Source organism: Nymphalis io, chromosome 23, assembly GCF_905147045.1.
Source record: "Nymphalis io chromosome 23, ilAglIoxx1.1, whole genome shotgun sequence".
NCBI classification, from domain to species: Eukaryota; Metazoa; Arthropoda; class Insecta; order Lepidoptera; family Nymphalidae; genus Nymphalis; species Nymphalis io.
Window position 1 is genome coordinate 4,279,780 of NC_065910.1, and position 18,595 is coordinate 4,298,374.

General features: G+C 32.2%; 2 protein-coding genes across 2 annotated transcripts in view; one reads left to right on the forward strand and one right to left on the reverse strand.

Moving 5' to 3' along the window:
• LOC126777663 (UBX domain-containing protein 6) overlaps window positions 1–18,595 on the forward strand; it is a 410,195-nt gene that overhangs the window by 112,472 nt on the left and 279,128 nt on the right. The window lies entirely within an intron of this gene.
• LOC126777646 (chitinase-3-like protein 1) lies at window positions 1,806–7,246 on the reverse strand. The gene is made up of 8 exons (XM_050500760.1): window positions 7,080–7,246; window positions 6,649–6,831; window positions 6,088–6,188; window positions 5,001–5,266; window positions 3,564–3,724; window positions 3,048–3,202; window positions 2,134–2,560; window positions 1,806–2,036 (listed from the first exon to the last, which is right to left on the reverse strand). The coding sequence occupies exons 1-8, from the start codon at window positions 7,144–7,146 to the stop codon at window positions 1,837–1,839; spliced, it is 1,560 nt and encodes a 519-aa protein (XP_050356717.1). The 5' UTR covers window positions 7,147–7,246; the 3' UTR covers window positions 1,806–1,836.

Here is an 18,595-nt window from a genome sequence, read left to right on the forward strand (position 1 = left end):
GAACCATTTTTTTATAGAATAGGTGGGTGGACTACCGCCCGGGACTTATAGGGAAGTGGACTGGCAAATAGGCTTTAAAGATAAGTGAGCCTGTATAACTATAGCCACAGGGGATATAACATTTTAGTTCCTAAAGTTGGTTTTTTTATGGTATAGGTAGGCGGATGAGCATATGGAATTGACATGGATATTGACATTGGCATTGTAAGAAATGTTAACCATCGCTTACATAGCTAATGCGCCAGCAACTTTGAAATCTAAGATGTTATGTCCCTCGTGCTTGCTACACTGTATCTGTATCACTCACCCTTACAACTGGAGTAAAACGAGACTAAGTACTGCTGTTTTGCGGTAGTACTCAGAAGAGTTTGCACAAAGCGTTACCACCGAGTAATATTCGATAATGTCGTCAGCTTGAGAGAATGTTTTAACTTCCAAATATACTTTATACATTAGAATTCTAAGAATTAGTGACAGAGTTACAATTATAAGAAAACTTTTGGGTTGACTTAAAAGTTATAACGAAAAACGACTCGACTGTTATTATTCATGCAAATAATCAAACTTATGAAGAATTTTTTTTTTTCAGCCTTTTGCCGTCCACTGCTGGACGAAAGCCTCCCCCATAGAACGCCAACCATCCCGATCTTGGGCAGTCCGCATCCATCCCGAACCTGCCACCTTTTTTAAATCGTCGGCCCATCTTGTCACAGGGCGTCCTACACTACGTTTGCATAAGCGTGGTCTCCACTCCAACACGTGTCGGCTCCATCGGCCATCAATGCGCCTGGAGACATGACCAGCCCACTTCCACTTCAGCGAGCTAATTCTAAGCGCGATGTCGGTGACTTTAGTTCTCTGGCGATGTCCTCATTTCGGATTCTATCTGCCAGAGAAACCCCAAGCATCGCGCGTTAAATTGCTCGCTGAGCGACCCTAAATTGGTGGACCAGTCCTACGGTAAGTGTCCACGTTTCGGCACCGTAAGTCATTACAGGTAGGACGCACTGATTGAAGATATCAATATCATGAATGAATTCACTTTTAAATAATTTTAAGCTTTATGTAATAGTTAATATGAGTACAGTAAATGGTCAAATCACACCGAGTTGGCTCTTACAGATACTTATAGAACATAATTTTACAAATTTGTAAATATATATTTATTTAGTTCCTAATATACGATTCAAATTGTACAGCTTATCTGTGCTCGGTAGATAGCTATGCTAATTTAACGACACGTGCTATTTCAAAACGCTTAGCTGACTTTGTCGTTAATTCGGAATTGTAATAGTTAATTTAGAATAAAACGCAGAGTTAGTGTGATAAAAGAACATTAGAATGAGTACGGAAAATAAATATCAAATGTTTTATTTATTTGAATCAAAAAATATCTACAATATATGAACATTATTCGTGTTCGAATTTCTTCCCAAATTGTTTAAATTTAAATGAAAAATGTGAAGTCTGACATAATTAGAATACAAAAAATAATAAAACGTAAATAAAATAGTTTTAAATTCTGTTATTAAAGGAATATTATTAACGAAACAACAACTAATTATAAAAATTGAGAACGTGAGCTCTAAAATAAAATGAACGAGTATTCAAAATATTTAAACCAAATAAAATCAAATAATCATCGTTTCTTATGACATTACTCTAATAATAAATACGAAAATATAATTATAAGCATTAGTACTACATAACATTCAGCTTGGTTCTCGATTCGTCTGTATAAAAGAATAGTCTTCTAAAATATATATAGGTATTTATCTTAGTAAACATAAATAAAAACGTTTCCGTTAAATTGGTAAACAACATTTATTTTTTAATTCAAATAAGATTACAATCAACTTCATTTGGATAATTGCAGTATTTGTTCTTCTGATCCCAGTAAAGATTCGCCGGACATTGAATAAGCATTGATTCGAAGTTATTGTAAAGACCTCCTATGCAGACATAGAATGATGTACAATCTTTTGGATTTTCATAATATCCTTCTTCTACACAAACAAACGTATTTTCAGTTGGATCTGAAAACATAAAATATTTAATAGAAAATCCTTTAAAAATAATATCGTAACTATATTTGAAAGCTAAATTCTATGTGTGGTAAAGCATAAAACGTACCTATAGTTGGAGCAGAAGTAGTGCTCATTGTAGTAGATCCTGATGAATTTGGAGGAAATGTAAGACTTGTAGTTGTAGATTCAGAAGTAGGTGCAACTGTAGTAGTTGTATACACAGGAGTAGTAGTAGCAGTAGTTGAAGTAGATTCAGTTGTTGTGGTTGTAGTTACGACAGTTTTTCCTAAAGCTCTGTTTATTGCTCTCAATAAAGGAAAATCTTCAGTATGGCAGATTCCATGAAAGTCATCAGTCTCAATACTCCATACCATTACACCACTAATGTTAAATTGTAAAGCATAGTCAACCTTCGTTACTAAAGAATTAGCATCGTCATAGGAAACCCAGTTTTGACCTTGCACTGCATATGGTACTTTCGCTAACTTATCATAACGTTGCTCCCAGGATTCTGTGCGAAGTTTTTGGCAAAACTGTGAATTATTAAATATAAAATTTATCATATAACTGCTAAAAGCACAATCTTATATAAAACCGTCCTGGCTTCGCGTGGGTAGAAAAAGGGTCTACAGAAAACGTATCTAATTTAGTACATATAACTCGATTTGTTTACGTTGCCCACGCCAGAAAATCTCCCAGCTGGCATGATTTTCACCGACAACTTCAACAATTATTGTCATATTTAAGCTCATTTACTTATCAGCTTACTTAATTATATACCTAAAACGGTCTCAGTATCACTCCGTCCATTGATGAAAATCGTATTAACATCTTTTCGGTAGTTTTTGAGATTATCGCGTTCAGACAGACAGACGCTGTGGATGGAATTTCTTTTATAGTATGTAGTAATTTTTACATTATTTATTAATGATTGTTTTTTTATTATTATTAAAATGAAATAGGTGGCAATTGAGATATTTCAGATATCAGTTTTTTAGGAATTAATAAAAATTAGTTCACTTCGTTATATCCAATTGTTCCACTAGTAGAAGTATAGGGTCCAGCTAGACCAGGGCCATTGGCAGAAGCACCGACTCCATTGTTATGAACATTTGCTAGTTGAAATGTGTGTCCATAAAATGGTAAGCCCAATACCAACTTCTCCGGTGGACAGCCTGTAAGATTGTGAATACTTAAAACGATTGTGCAAATAATTCTAGAGCATGACGTTTCAGGAGTAGAATAGAAAAGACAAACCAGTAAGTGTGATTGGAACCTGCTTAAAAGTTTCTCGAGTTCTTATTATACATAAATAAAACCTAACGCATGATGATGAAATATAGAATAAGCTCAATTTCAAGTACTTGGGTCAATGTTCTGACTGGAGCTGATTATATTTTACGCTTTTATATTCAGGGTTCATTTATAAAAGTCAATGATATACCACCATTTTATTTAAAAAATCGTAATATATTTTAAAAATAATGGAAATGTATGTTGTGCTAAATATTAAGCTTGCATATCCAATTTACTTACCTTGTCCAAGCCAATATTCCAAGGCAACGTCAACGGTGTTAAGTTGATCTCTGACAACATTTTCATCTCCTTCGCTTCTGTGAAGAGGAGCATTGTGACCAGTTTTTGGATCCCAAGCGCCATTCATATCATACGTCATCACGTTAACAAAGTCCAAGTATCTATAAAAATAAAATTTACATTATCTAATTTTTCGTACAGGTATAAAAAATAAGGTTTAGTGAAATGCATTATTTAATTATCTTTTCGTTTAGAAAGTTGAAATTATTAAGCTATTGTAAAATGTCTAAATTTGATCCAATCTTACGTATTAATGTCCCGGGAATTCAATAACGTATTACTTAGAATGTTTTCTGTGTTTGTATTTTGTATACATGTGTGTAATATGTATCCGTCATGAATATTTATTGTGTATCGTGTCGTCTCATGACGATATTAACTACAAATTATATACAAAACAACTTTTATTAATATTCAAATTTGCGTTTTTGTAAACTATTTAAAAACTTAATGTACCGGACTTAAAACTATGCAATTTATACCCTGGGACATTTTTTACTCACGGCCATCTGATCCCAAATTAAGCGTGTACAAGGTTTTTTCTGTGGTAACCAGACAACTGATATACTACATTGGTACTTTTTTTTGTAAATTCATACTTATATAGATAATTACACCCAAACTCAGGACAAACAGACATGTTCATGCACACAAATGTCTGTCCTGGGTGGGAATCGAACCCACAACCTTCAGCGAGAAAGGCAAGTATCTACCAACCACGCCAACCGGCTCGTCAAAATTTTAATTAAAAGTTAAATTTAAAGGAAATAAATTCATTTCAACTAAATCGAAATGGAATAAAAATATGCGCATATTTTCTAAAATAGCTACAATCAAATGTTTTCACATGAAAAAACTACACGCCACGAATTTAAAATATGTCAGGTAAATGGCGTTATCACGTCCAATTCAGTTGTGTAAAAAATTGATGATAATTTTAGAAAAGTTAATTTAAAATTTTGTAATTAGTTAGAAGTATTGAACGTAAATAATTGTGTAGTACAATTTTTAATATTTTGATGATGTTTATAAGAGTATTTGTCTATTGACTCCTTGCCTCGTTGGTCTATTAGTTGGCTTGTACGGTTGCAGATACCAAGGTCCTTGCTTAAATTCCCATTTATAAATTGTAAAATTAAAGTCAGACCAGTAAAAAAGTTATTTAAAATGTCTGTCAATAGCGGCCCAGAGTTGAGTAGTTGGTAGTGATTACATTTCCATGTCTCTGAATTCTTTGTCAAAATATAGGATTATGAAAATAAGAGTACTCTTGTGTTCGCACACGTACTCGTGTACTATAATATATCTAGTTTATAATTCTCGCTTGAGAATATTCTTAACATCGTCATAGTAAGTGAAACATTAAAAAAAACTTACTGTACAATAGAAGGTATATCATATGAAAGAGATGCGGACGCCTTAACAGATGAAACAGCTGCTGTCAATAAAAGCCCATACTTGTTGAATTCCTCACGAAGTTCTTTTAGAAGTTGAGTAAAGTTATTTATATCTGCTTGACCATTGATTGAATCACGTCTATTAGGGTACTCCCAATCGACATCTAAGCCATCGAAGCCATATTGAAGAACCATAGCCAAAGCACTACTGACAAAGTTCTTTCTGAACGTAGGATTTGCAGCCATCTAGTAAATAAAACGTTGCTGATTATTAAATCAACACTAATGAGGGATATAGTATTTTATTTTATTTTTTTATTTATTTATTAAATAACCAACAAATGACACACAAATACATGAAAACACACAGTTGACAAAATAAAGAAAGAAGTGGTACCTCAATTACATGTGATACCTACATGAGCAATAAGGCAACATACACATTAGGCACAAAAAGAAATTCAAATATAAGACAAATCAAAATTTACAAGTACAAAAAACAATTAACAAAATATTAAAAAAGGAAAATGAAAATAATATTAAGGAAAAAATTATAATCATAATATATATGTACATATATTTCAAAATAAAAAATCAAGCTGCTGGCATACTTGCCACCGAACCCCTTGGTAATGATTTGTACAGCAGCTACTTCTAATTTGTATGTAGTTATTAAAATCCTTAACGTAAATAATTATTTTTTTTATATTATTAAAATAGAATGAAAATGGAATTAGAGCAAAAAATCTAACAAAAAAGTATTTAAAATTAGTAAGCGAATATAGGTCGTATTACATGGAAGTTAGGATACATCAGCTTAAGCAGTTATTAGTAATAATATTTCAGTAGCTATATAAAGCGTTAAATGTTCCAATCTAAGGTCTTCTTTTAATGAGAAGGTTTTGGTTTTCCCCACGATGTTCACATGTGGGTTGGTGGAACCGACAATCTTTGGGTAAGATTCACATTAAAGCATCAATTTTGCAGTAAATTGTAATAAATCCCCTTATGATTCTAAGCTATATTGTAATATATATTCTATTATAGACTAGACTTTTTTTACTTACAACTGAATATTTGGCTGATGCTTCATTCCATCCTCCAACAGCTAATATGGTTTTTAATTTAGAGTTTTGAAGTTTAAGTGCATTAAATTTTCCAAAATTATCTAAAAAAAAATGCATATTTATTGTAAAGTATATATTATGTTTTATTGAAGATTCTAAATAAACAAAAACAGCTTTTCTTAAATGTGTATAAAATATTATAAATGAAAAGAATAAACTATAGTTTAATAAATTTTATAACTTCAGTCCCGTCTTCATTATATAAATTATTTCCTGTTCAACTTTGACATTTCTTAAAATGTATTCTTCTTCAAAATTATTTTTATGTGACTACAAAATCTTGTAAATATTATATATCTTTGTATGAATTAATATTGTTATTCATGTATAGGTTTAAAGACATTTATTTTCAATATGTATATATTGTGATTATTGAAAATATACGTTTTATTTAGGCTGTTGTTAATATATTTAATTATACTCACAACCATTCTCTCTCAGTATTTATTATTATTTACAACACAATAAAAGCTACAAATTAAATAATTACAAATGACACACCTCTTCCCCAATTATCAGGATAATCCAGAAACGTGTCTAGGGATATAACATTTCCTTGAGAATTGATTCCCACAAACGTGTACACAATATGCGTGCAAAGATCTATGTTGATGTTGCTGACGTCAAATTTGCCCAGGCCATTCCTGTATGTAGCCCATGTTCCATAGTAACATATAACGACCTCTGAAATATAAATATTTCGTTTGTTAAGTAATGATAATAAATTTCAAAGATATCATGTTATGTTTTAAATAGAAGCTTCAACATTTTATTTAGTTCTATTTTTAAAATTTTCTTTTCTTAAGTAAAATAGTAGATATAATAAAATAAATATATAATCCTTTTAATAAAATAAATAATCTTTTTTTTAAGTAAAATACAACTCCATAAAATATTCGGTCTTTTTAATATAAATATACAAAAGCACTTACTATCCGCGGCTGTTATATATTTATTTAAAAAACACGCGCACACCGAAAGTAAAAACAATTTATTCATTTTTTAATTAATTAATTTTCTAAGTTAAAGTTGAATTAATTTTGCACGTTATTTACTTGATTCGAAATAAAACACAATAACGATAGTAGTCATTATAAACAGTTTGTTATCTGTACTTTTTAATATGAAGAGCAATCCTTGAATGATAAGATTTTTAGTATCGTATCAGAAAGAAGTGTAAAACAATAACTGTGTCTTGTGGTTAATAAGGTTGGGACCTTACCTTACCTTACGAAGTCCTCAGTGCAAATGCCTGTAACTGTAGTAGAGAAGTTGGCGGTTTTTACGTTCCTATGCTATGCAAAGCGCATTAGTTATGTGCCTGAATCCAAAACTGGACGTGTCCGTTTACTTCGCCTTTATGAGAGTGAGGGATCTATGTTTGTGCATACAGTTGTGCATTATTATTTCCTGATAAAGGCACGTAGTAAGAATTTCACAAAGGAAACCCCAATAGCTGTATTTGCGCATACACTTGTGCATTATAATGTTTCTTAACAAACTCTTAAAGTGACTGAGTAAGAAATTCTCAAAAGAAGGTTCTGGTGTTAACCGGATTCAAACTTGAAAGCCCGATAAGATATTTCAATATGATGAGCTAGGTAAGTATATAGTAGTAAGACTAGGATTAAAATATTAAGTAAATAACAATATGTCTATTTATACAATCTTATGTTAATGTTTTCAACAAGCAATCAATCTTTTGTACAGATACCCTCGTGGCAATTAATATACTATCTTATTACAATGAGATAACAATCCGATATGAGCGGTTAGATCCGGCGCAGAACTAACATATACCATAACTGACATATATCTACTTTTCGGTAATCACGAATCGTCTTGTAGGGTAATCACGAATCGTCTTGCCCGAAAATTCGATGACTTCCAACCCGTGGAACAGGCTGGGTTTCGAAAAGGCTTCAGTACCGTAGACCACATACACACACTAAGGCAAATAATACAGAAGACCGAGGAATATAATCAGTCTCTATGCCTAGCGTTTGTGGACTACGAAAAAGCCTTCGATACCATCGAGACCTGGGCTGTTCTGGAATCCATGCAGAGATGCCTAATTGACTGTCGGTATGTCCAGGTGGTGAAGTGTTTGTACGAAGCCGCAACCATGACCATCCAAGTACAAGATCAGAGCACAAGACCAATCCAATGGCATCGCGGGGTAAGACAGGGAGATGTAATAACTCTTTACCAATGCATTGGAGGACGTCTTCAAGACGCTCGATTGGAACGGACGCGGCATTAATATAAATGGCCAACACATTACACATCTGCGATTTGCCGACGACATTGTCATCATGGCGGAGACTCTGCAGGATTTGGAAGAGATGCTAAACAGCCTGAGCGATTCTTCAAGACAAGTAGGTCTCGGGATGAACATTGAAAAGACCAAAATTATGGCAAACCGTCATGTATCCCCGAGACCAGTGGTCGTAAATGGCTCCCCACTTGAAGTTGTGCAGGAATATATCTACCTGGGCCAAACTATACAAATTGGCCGGCACAACTTTGAGAAGGAGGCTAAAAGAAGAATACGTTTGGGCTGGGCGGCATTCGGGAGGTTACGTCATATTTTTGAATCGTCGATCCCACAGTCGCTTAAGACCAGGGTCTTCAATCAGTGCGTCCTTCCTGTAATGACTTACGGTGCCGAAACGTGGACACTTACCGTAGGACTGGTCCACCAATTTAGGGTCGCTCAGCGAGCAATGGAACGCGCGATTTCGGATTCTATTCTATGCTCGGCGTTTCTCTGGCAGAGAAACGCCAAGCATAGAATAGAATCCGAAATGAGGACATTCGCCAGAGAACTAAAGTCACCGACATCGCGCTTAGAATTAGCTCGCTGAAGTGGAAGTGGGCTGGTCATGTCTCCAGGCGCATTGATGGCCGATGGAGCATACACGTGTTGGAGTGGAGACCACGCTTAGGCAAACGTAGTGTAGGACGCCCTGTGACAAGATGGGCCGACGATTTAAGAAAGGTGGCAGGTTCAGTTCAGGAAAAGGCTGAAAAAAAAAACCTACTTTTCAAGGCCCGAGAGTAATAATAACTCTCGGGCTTTGAAAATCTAACTATGAGGAATTAATGAATCTGTCTATATATGATTATAATTATAATAGTATTTAAAGCTGGATATATTTTAAACTATAAGTCAGTGTTGCGAACATCTATTGGCACCTCTTGGAAGTAAGACCAATTCGTATGTCGTGACGGCAAACGGTCTGACGCTCTCTAATGACGTCATGCGTCTTCACCACCGAAAATTTCTATTTCCTTGTGTGCGTGCCGTATATATGTTATTCTTTATCTTTCTGACTGACAATGGTTCCCTGGAAGCTTCGAAGACAGCCACTAGTGTGGAATGCTACAGGAGTGAACAAAGATGTATATTAACGTATATTCTATAAAACGTAAATATATCAATTCTTTTTCATTTATAATAAATTTGTATCAACTTGTTCTTGTATCTTGATGGCGTATCTTATCTTTATCATGTTTTAATGTGCCTGCATGATTATTACCTACGGCATTACAATTTAAGATTCAGGAATAAAAAAATATAAAAAAGATGTAATTGTTGAGTCCAGGTGATTCCTTCATTGATTTAAAATGTGATACAGTTGACTTCCCGGAATTGTGAATATAAGAATATATTTTCAATGCGAAGTCGAAAACTTGGTATTATAACAAAAAATAGATTCGCTCATATCATACTCGCTACCGAATATAAGAATTTTGGAATTGCAGTTTTGCATCATTACAAGTTTAAAGTGAATGTGCCAAGAGTCGTTTTTATTAACGACAGGACATTGTCGGCGCCGACCCAGTAGCAATGACATTTTATCTCGACTCTTGCAAAACATAACGCGATATAATGGAACCTTTGTTATTAATATTTCTATAAACATCCCACGAGGATTTAAAACGATCGATTGATGTTAAAATAAAAATACGGCCATCACGGGATGGCCGACAGACTTGAAACATCGAAATTAATAACAATTAAATATATTTATAATTAAAGAAAATTTATCAATAAATATTGAGTGAAATAAATATATGTTTTATTATAATAATATCTACAGAATATATACAAGACAAATAAATATTCCATACGTAGGCGACGTAGAGGGGACGTAATTGAGCGTCATATTGTTTGCGATCATTACAATAAAATACTTCTATAAATTAATCCAGAGATCTTATTACAATGAAATTATTTTATATAACAAGAACATACATTCAATTTGTATAAATGTATTAAATTAGTTAATTTGATTATAATATATGATTATTATAATTAAATGTTCCCGTTTCATTTAAGTAATGACGTTCGACGTCTGTTTCATGATTGTTGTAACTCTGATCTTCCAGAAACATCGAGTATTCGTCAATAAATAACTTAATTTAAAAGTGAAGTAAGACTCTAAATACCCCACGCTGGGCTCCTCTCTTTTTGATAAATTGGATGGTTTGGAGCTTATTCCACCATGCTGCTCCAATGGCAGAATAAACTAGATGAAATAGTAATTTTTATTAATAATATTATTATGTCCACAATTGTGTTGATTTCGTAAGGATTCAAGTAAGGTATGATTTTATTATATATAGTGATAAGAAAATGAAATAATTAGTAATGTGAAAATATTTTGTATCCGTAAAGAGCCAAGCGATTTATGTGTAGTTATCATACGCGAACTTGCTTTTTAATGCATTTTTCAAACGTATAAATTAATTTACGCTAATTTATTCATTTGTCTTGTTAATTAAGTGATTTTTTTTATTTATCTCGGACAGGGTTCTGATGATTTTGCGCATTTTTTTTATTTAGATTAGGTTTTGCTTTCTAATTTGTTCTATGTAGGTATTTTTCATTGATGCAATTTTTTATAAGGTCTTTTTTAATTATTCGAGCTGAGTGAAGCTCGGTCGCCCAGGTACTTTTAATAATGCGTGACAAGCAGGTTTAACTAAAATTATTTAGTGTTTCTAATTTTATTAAAACGGTTACCGTACACATACAAACATTTATAAAAAATACATTTAATGTTGCTATCGGATTTTTTTACTTAAGTATTTTTGTTATTTATAAATTTTACATACAAAAATATCGTGAATTATTTATTATTTTGGATGCGGTTTCTTTGTAAGCGCTCAGACCGATAATTTCTCTCCGACTATGTTGGTGTATAAAGTACAATAATTATTTATCAAGTAATTATCAATAAGGATACATAAATAAAATTATATGATTATTAAATGTATATATTTTTGATTGATGAAAAATTGTAATTACTAATTTTCTTGCCGGTTCTTTTCGGTAGAATCTGTTTCAAAATGGTGTTAAAAAATGACGATCAAAAGTGCTTAAGCCTATACGAATAAAGTATATTTTCTAATCTGATTTGAATTTATCATAGAGATATGAGTTTAACGACGGGATCGACGGCTGAGCGATACTACTGTCTCCATCTTGAGTAGGTGGTAAAGGGTCCATTGCTTAAAAGTAAAGCTGGGTAAACCGACAGTTTCGTTTCGGAGAAATGACCTAGTCCGCGTCCGAAATCGTAATGTGCCATTTCAATTCCTCACTTTCGAACACGACCCTGTCCACGTGCCGTCTGTACAATAACAAGTGACGTCACGGTTTTTACCCCTTCTCTGGTACTATGATACTCAAATCAGCAACTTAATATTAAACGAGATCGCTTTCCACGACAAGTATAATGTATAATAGTAATAAGAATATAATGAGACTATAACTATAACTAATTAAGTTATCAAATAAGTAAAAAGTATATATTTCCGTATTAAAAATGTAAATATAACAGCAATAGTATATTGATAGATTATCTTGACTTTAATGTTATAAACGTCACAATGTTTTAATCTAATCACGTAGTTCTTATATATTTTAAGAGGTTCCATTTGTATTACAAGTGGTTTAAGGAAAATTTTTGTGAAAGTAGATTATTAAAATAAACACTTATAATAAATTACAGATGAAATATTAATTATTTCGATTTCTTTAAAATCTAATTATTAATTAGAGGAAATGGTAATATATTAATTTGTAATTAATGTTTATCATAAAATATATATTAAATAAAAACATTAACACAATACTAAGATCGATTTTGATATATTTTTGTTAATTTACGTATTCCGCCATTTTGAATTTGAATTTATATGTCACCGCATCGCACGAAGCTAACGAACTCTTTGTATTTATTTAAATATGTTAAGTAGCTAAGGAGTTACAAGAGAACATTTGAATTTACAAATGACGGATAAATCAAAACCCTTTTCTCGTTTCGCCTAGAAAAAATAAATTACATTATTACGCTTGACTTGTAAATAATTATTATCTTTGTGGTTGACTAATTTGGTATTTCCTAGCAAAAAAAAACAAAGGAAATTACATTTCTATTAATATCATAATAAACTTTCAATTGATAAGAACATGTTAATGATTCGAGGCGCAATTGTCTTCGTCATTAAGTTAAGTTATTTATCAGATTGTATTCCGTCCAGCTATTTATCTATTACATATTTATTATTATTTAAATGACTCGAGATCGCAGTTTCGAATGTAGACAGACTATGCAAAAACCTGTATTAGACCAAATTATACCAAATGTATCCAATAAACCGTACTAAAGAGAGTGGTGCAGTGTGGTGATAATCGTGATGGTGTAAGCTCCAACCTCTCTTCTTAGGGTAGGATAATCAGAACTTTTATCATAACCTTTATTTTTTGATAACAACTAAGTTACTAAAGTCCTTGTTCAAAAGAAACCCAAAATGAAATACCTAAATCTAAATTCTTTTTAAAATCGTTTTTCCTAACTGTTTATCAATGCACAGGCTGACCTAAAACAGTCAAATTAAAATGTTTTTTTTTTTTAATTTTTTTTATTACGTAAGCATCCGCTAAAAATATTTTAATATAAATAATAGGATTAATAGGATTTATATGAATAATAGGAAATAGAATGGGGTAGTTTTGCATGAATTTTATTGTTGTACGAAGTCGGGACAGGCAGCTAGTGTTTAACACGAGTCATTATATTTGTGTGTTTTCTCTTTTAAAAATAACTAAAAATGTTGCCATTTTACGAAAAATACAAGGAGCGTTACAATTGTAACGTACTGTGGTAGTTTGATTAAAAACCGTAAATCGTCCGCCGGTACAATTTTAAAATAACAAGGCTACCGAAAAATTTACTATTGTATTAAGTTTCATTTGTATATACCTATATATATTTAAAAACGAGTAACTAATAAATTTTTTGCGGAGTCTAGAACTTATCGTGAGAATAACTTTGTTAACTGCTACTGAGATTCAGGATAATTTTTAAATTGTAATAACATCCGCTATGACTTGAGAAGCGAATTTGTTTTTTATTATACATCTCGCGAGGAGGTGAAAGATAAAGCACATACACACACTCATACAAACAAAATTCCACACACACAAACACTTCTATAAACTACCGTCATTCTATCAATTCCATTATGGAGTTATATAGTCAATCAATTGTACTTAAATTTGTCCTTATTTTGTTATTACATCAGAATATTGAACTCTCTTGCCTTAATAATAAATGCTAATCTACCCCGATATTTAAGATTAAAATAATTTCTAATAAGTTTCTCCCCTTAAGATCCTAAACACATCGAGGGGCTTTAATGTTACTTAATTTTCTATGTAGTAAAAAATATAGTTACAGCATATGAATACATTATACGTATTTATATGTAGAAACTATTTTTTTTTATTATCGTGTCTCAAGTTTAATAGATTTTCTTAAAACTGGAATCATCCAGTTAGATCTGGTCCGATTCCCTCGTGTACTGACCGGAGACGAGCGGAGCAGCCGGAGCGCGTAATGTCACATTACAATGCATTGGGTGTCACGCCAGGATTACGCGAATGTGTGTAATGGGGCGAAGACGCGTTGAGAATATAGGGGATGGGACCCAGTTTTATTGGCTAAGTTGGAAAAATACACGATTGAATGAACTTTGTTCTAATTGTTATGTTCAAATGTTATAAGGACAATTCAGTATGATGACGTTTTGAAAAATGTTTAAAAATACAACAAGAACAAAAACACATAGTGTCATAAGTAATAAAAACACAAATGTTTTATGATTGTGTGAGTGATGATTAATTTCATATGTTTAAAGTTTCTTCTTTTGATGTTTTTGTATTACTGGAAAGAAAATAATTGTTAATTAAATGTTTGAAACATTTTTAATTTTCAAGTATTACAAATAAATCGTTTTAATATATTGGGCTGTAAGATTTAGATTTACTCTTTAAAAAAAATAGACCTATAAAAAACATTATTTAAATTTCAAAGATTTCCTTTATGTATAAGTTAGTGAATATAATTTTATCAAGCTATATAACCAGCATCCTCATTTCGTCACCAGTTACGAGATTTAATTGATCATGATAACATTCTATGATCATATCTATTATATAGATTAATATGTCAAGTTTCAATCTGATCTGGTCAATTTAACATTAATTACATTAACTTCATTTCACTTCAATTACTGTTCAAATCTAAGCACTTCTGAATTTTCATGTTCTTAATATCTGTTTATAATTCATCTCGTACCATTTTTGAGATTTTCATCCAATTCAATTTATTCTAAATATTTATTCACCAACTTGCATTGGTTCGGCGAAAAAGTAAAGCTTTATTTCATGACCATATTTGATCTTTACGTCCATTTATTATTACATAACCAGTGCTCGCACAGTGGTTGTAATTGATCATCTTATTAATACTCTTGTTTCCCAAATTGTTTTATTGATAACACTTAAGGTCGTATTTGTAACTATAAAAAAATAAAATAGGACAATTAAAGTGAAAGTTTAAAATCTTTATTATATGTAAACGCTACTTGCTTATTCATTATCAGACAGAGGATCGCAGAGGAAGAATCGGATGACAGATAGAGGAGAAAAAGGTACTGAACTGTATTTCTTTACAAATTTATCTCATCCTCGTCACCAACAATTATTTTGGTAATATTTCAGAAAACGATTTAAACGCACTCTTAACGGGCCATATTGCGACTCATGCGCAGACACTATGATTTTTAGTAAATAAATAAATATAAGTTAATTATAATATTTATTGCATTATTTTAAACGTTTTAAATTGTTTTTTTTAAATCTGTTTTCGTAGAAATGTAGTGCAATTTTTAGTATTTTAATATTATAAAAATTATTGTTTATTTTATAATCTGTTATAAGTAATATAAAAAAATATATGTCTATTGTACCTTAAAAAGCATGTTGCGCAGTCTTGAAGAGTCGCGCACTTTATGTTAAGTCTGAATTTGTTTTTTATTATTACATGTGTAAGTGTTGTCTGCTCATAGTCCTTAATAAATAAATAAAATAAATAAATAAGTTACATAAAATTCATTCAATATAAAACTGATTTTAAAGACCGCGGAAATGATCCAAAAAACGGCTCCATTTCTTTGTTGAATTGAATAGTGCAAGCTCGTCTGGGTAGGTACCACCCACTCATCAGATATTCTACCGCAAAACAGCAGTACTTGGTATTGTTGTGTTCCGGTTTAAAGGGTGAGTGAGCCAGTGTAATTACAGGCACAAGTGACATATTATCTTAGTTCCCAAGGTTGGTGGCGCATTGGCAAGGTAAGCGATGGTTAACATTTCTTACAAGGCCAATGTCTATAGGCGTTGGTGACCACTTACCATCAGGTGGCCCATATGCTCGTGCGCCTTCTTATTCTATAAAAAAAAGACTTGAATGTGGTAACAAATCGTCAGCATTGTTACTTCTAGGTTAACGTTTAACAGCAAAAAGCTATTGTAAAACAAATCAAAGAATTTTAAACGGAAAACAGTTTCACCAAGCAAAGTATAACAAATAATACAGATCTCCCAGTCTCATTGTCAGAATAAAAAGCTTCGTATAATCCGAGAAAACGCGAACTTGATGAGAAACTGTAACAGACTGGTTCTCTCAAAAAATGTAGCCGTCAGAATTTGTGAAAGAGAATTTCGTAAGATTCGTATAATAAAGCGGGATATATAAAAAGTGTTATAATTTTTCATTCATATACAAACTATATGTTTGTTTATAAATATGATAAATAAGTGTGGAGTTATGTGGAGTTGTTTTCAAAACAGTTCAGTACTTTCTTCTTCTCTGTTTGCTAACCGATTTTCTTTTGTTGTTTTGCAACTATGATATTTTATTTATTGATAAAGAAACTTTTTCGTTATCAATAAATAAAATACAATGTAATATGTTCCCCTCAAAATTTAATAATATAATATATAGGTGGACAAACCGGTAATTGGCCGCCTGATGGTAAGTGGTCACCACCAATAAGCTTTGGCGCCGTTAGAAATATTAACTGTCAATACAAGGTATTGAAACACAATGATACTAAGTATTGCTGTTTTGTGATACAATATGTTTTGAATGAGTGGTAACTTTTTTTTTTTTTTTATAGAATAGGAAGGTGGACGAGCATATGGGCCACCTGATTGTAAGTGGTCACCAAACGCTCTTAGACATTGGCATTGTAAGAAATGTCAACCATCGCTTATAGCCAATGCGCCACCAACCTTGGGAACTAAGATTTTATGTCCCTTGTGCCTGTAATTACACTGGCTCACTCACCCTTCAAACCGGAACACAACAATATCAAGTATTGCTGTTTTGCGGTAGAATATCTGATGAGTGGGTGGTACCTACCCAGACGAGCTTGCACAAAACCCTACCACCAGTAAGTAACGAAAAAGTTTCTTTATCAATAAATAAAATACAATGTAATATGTTCCCCTCAAAATTTAATAATATAATATATAGGTGGACAAACCGGTAATTGGCCGCCTGATGGTAAGTGGTCACCACCAATAAGCTTTGGCGCCGTTAGAAATATTAACTGTCAATACAAGGTATTGAAACACAATGATACTAAGTATTGCTGTTTTGTGATACAATATGTTTTGAATGAGTGGTAACTTTTTTTTTTTTTTATAGAATAGGAAGGTGGACGAGCATATGGGCCACCTGATTGTAAGTGGTCACCAAACGCTCTTAGACATTGGCATTGTAAGAAATGTCAACCATCGCTTATAGCCAATGCGCCACCAACCTTGGGAACTAAGATTTTATGTCCCTTGTGCCTGTAATTACACTGGCTCACTCACCCTTCAAACCGGAACACAACAATATCAAGTATTGCTGTTTTGCGGTAGAATATCTGATGAGTGGGTGGTACCTACCCAGACGAGCTTGCACAAAACCCTACCACCAGTAAGTAACTTTTCGGATGTTCTTGATGCGAATATACTCTGTATATAATTTTCTGTTTATTTTCACATTATCAGTTGTCTGGTTTCCATAGTACAAGCTCTGCTTGGTTTGGGATCAGATGGCCGTGTGTAAATAATGTCCCAGGATATGATTATTATTATTATTTTTTCTATTATTACAGAATCACTTAATTATTTTAATCCAGATTCACTCGGAATGGATTTCTGGAGTCCTACTACCAGTTTAACTTTATTTCACAGCATTACTCGCATAAATTAATAGTGTCATGCAAATATTTGAATCTTCAATTTTAGATAAAGGGTTATTTGGCGGTAGAGTTTTGTGCAAACCAATCTAGGTAGGGACCACCTATCCCATATACTACCGTGAAACAGTAATACTTAGTATTGTTGTATTCAGATTTTAAGGTTGTTTGAGTCACTAAATTATATACACAAGGGAAGTAATGAAGGGGAATAATGCCAATGCGACACCGATCTTAGTTCCTAAGGTGGTGCATTGATGTAATTGATGGTTAACGTTTCTTACATTGTCAATGTATACGAGTGGTGGTGACCACTCACCATCAGTTCATTTGTCAATCTGCCTGCCTATTTTAAATAAAACGACAGAAAATTTAAGTTCTAAACATATTTTCGAACGAAAATTCAATTAAATTATAATGGTGTTTGTTCAAAATCTTTGGTCAGAAATATTTTTCTCGTTTCGGTTACAAAGTTGAAAACTCGTACGTTGGGTAGTATCAATGCGATATTTATTTTGAATATGTTATTTCCTTTCAGTATATTTGTTAACTGTGATGTATATGATGTTTGTAGATACTTAACTTAAAAGTAAAGAAATAACGTCAAATATATTTTCCTAAGTGAAAGACTTGTATTTAAACGCGGGTATTTATGAAAAAAGTGTTAACTTATTGTATTTTATATTATATGTAGACGTTTAGTTTCGTTAAATTATATATAAAGTTTAATGTTTTGCTTAGTAAATATATGATATGAGATTATATATTTTTTAATAGTTCAAATAATGTAGGATTTCGACTCAAATAATAATACATATTTTACAATCACTTTGAA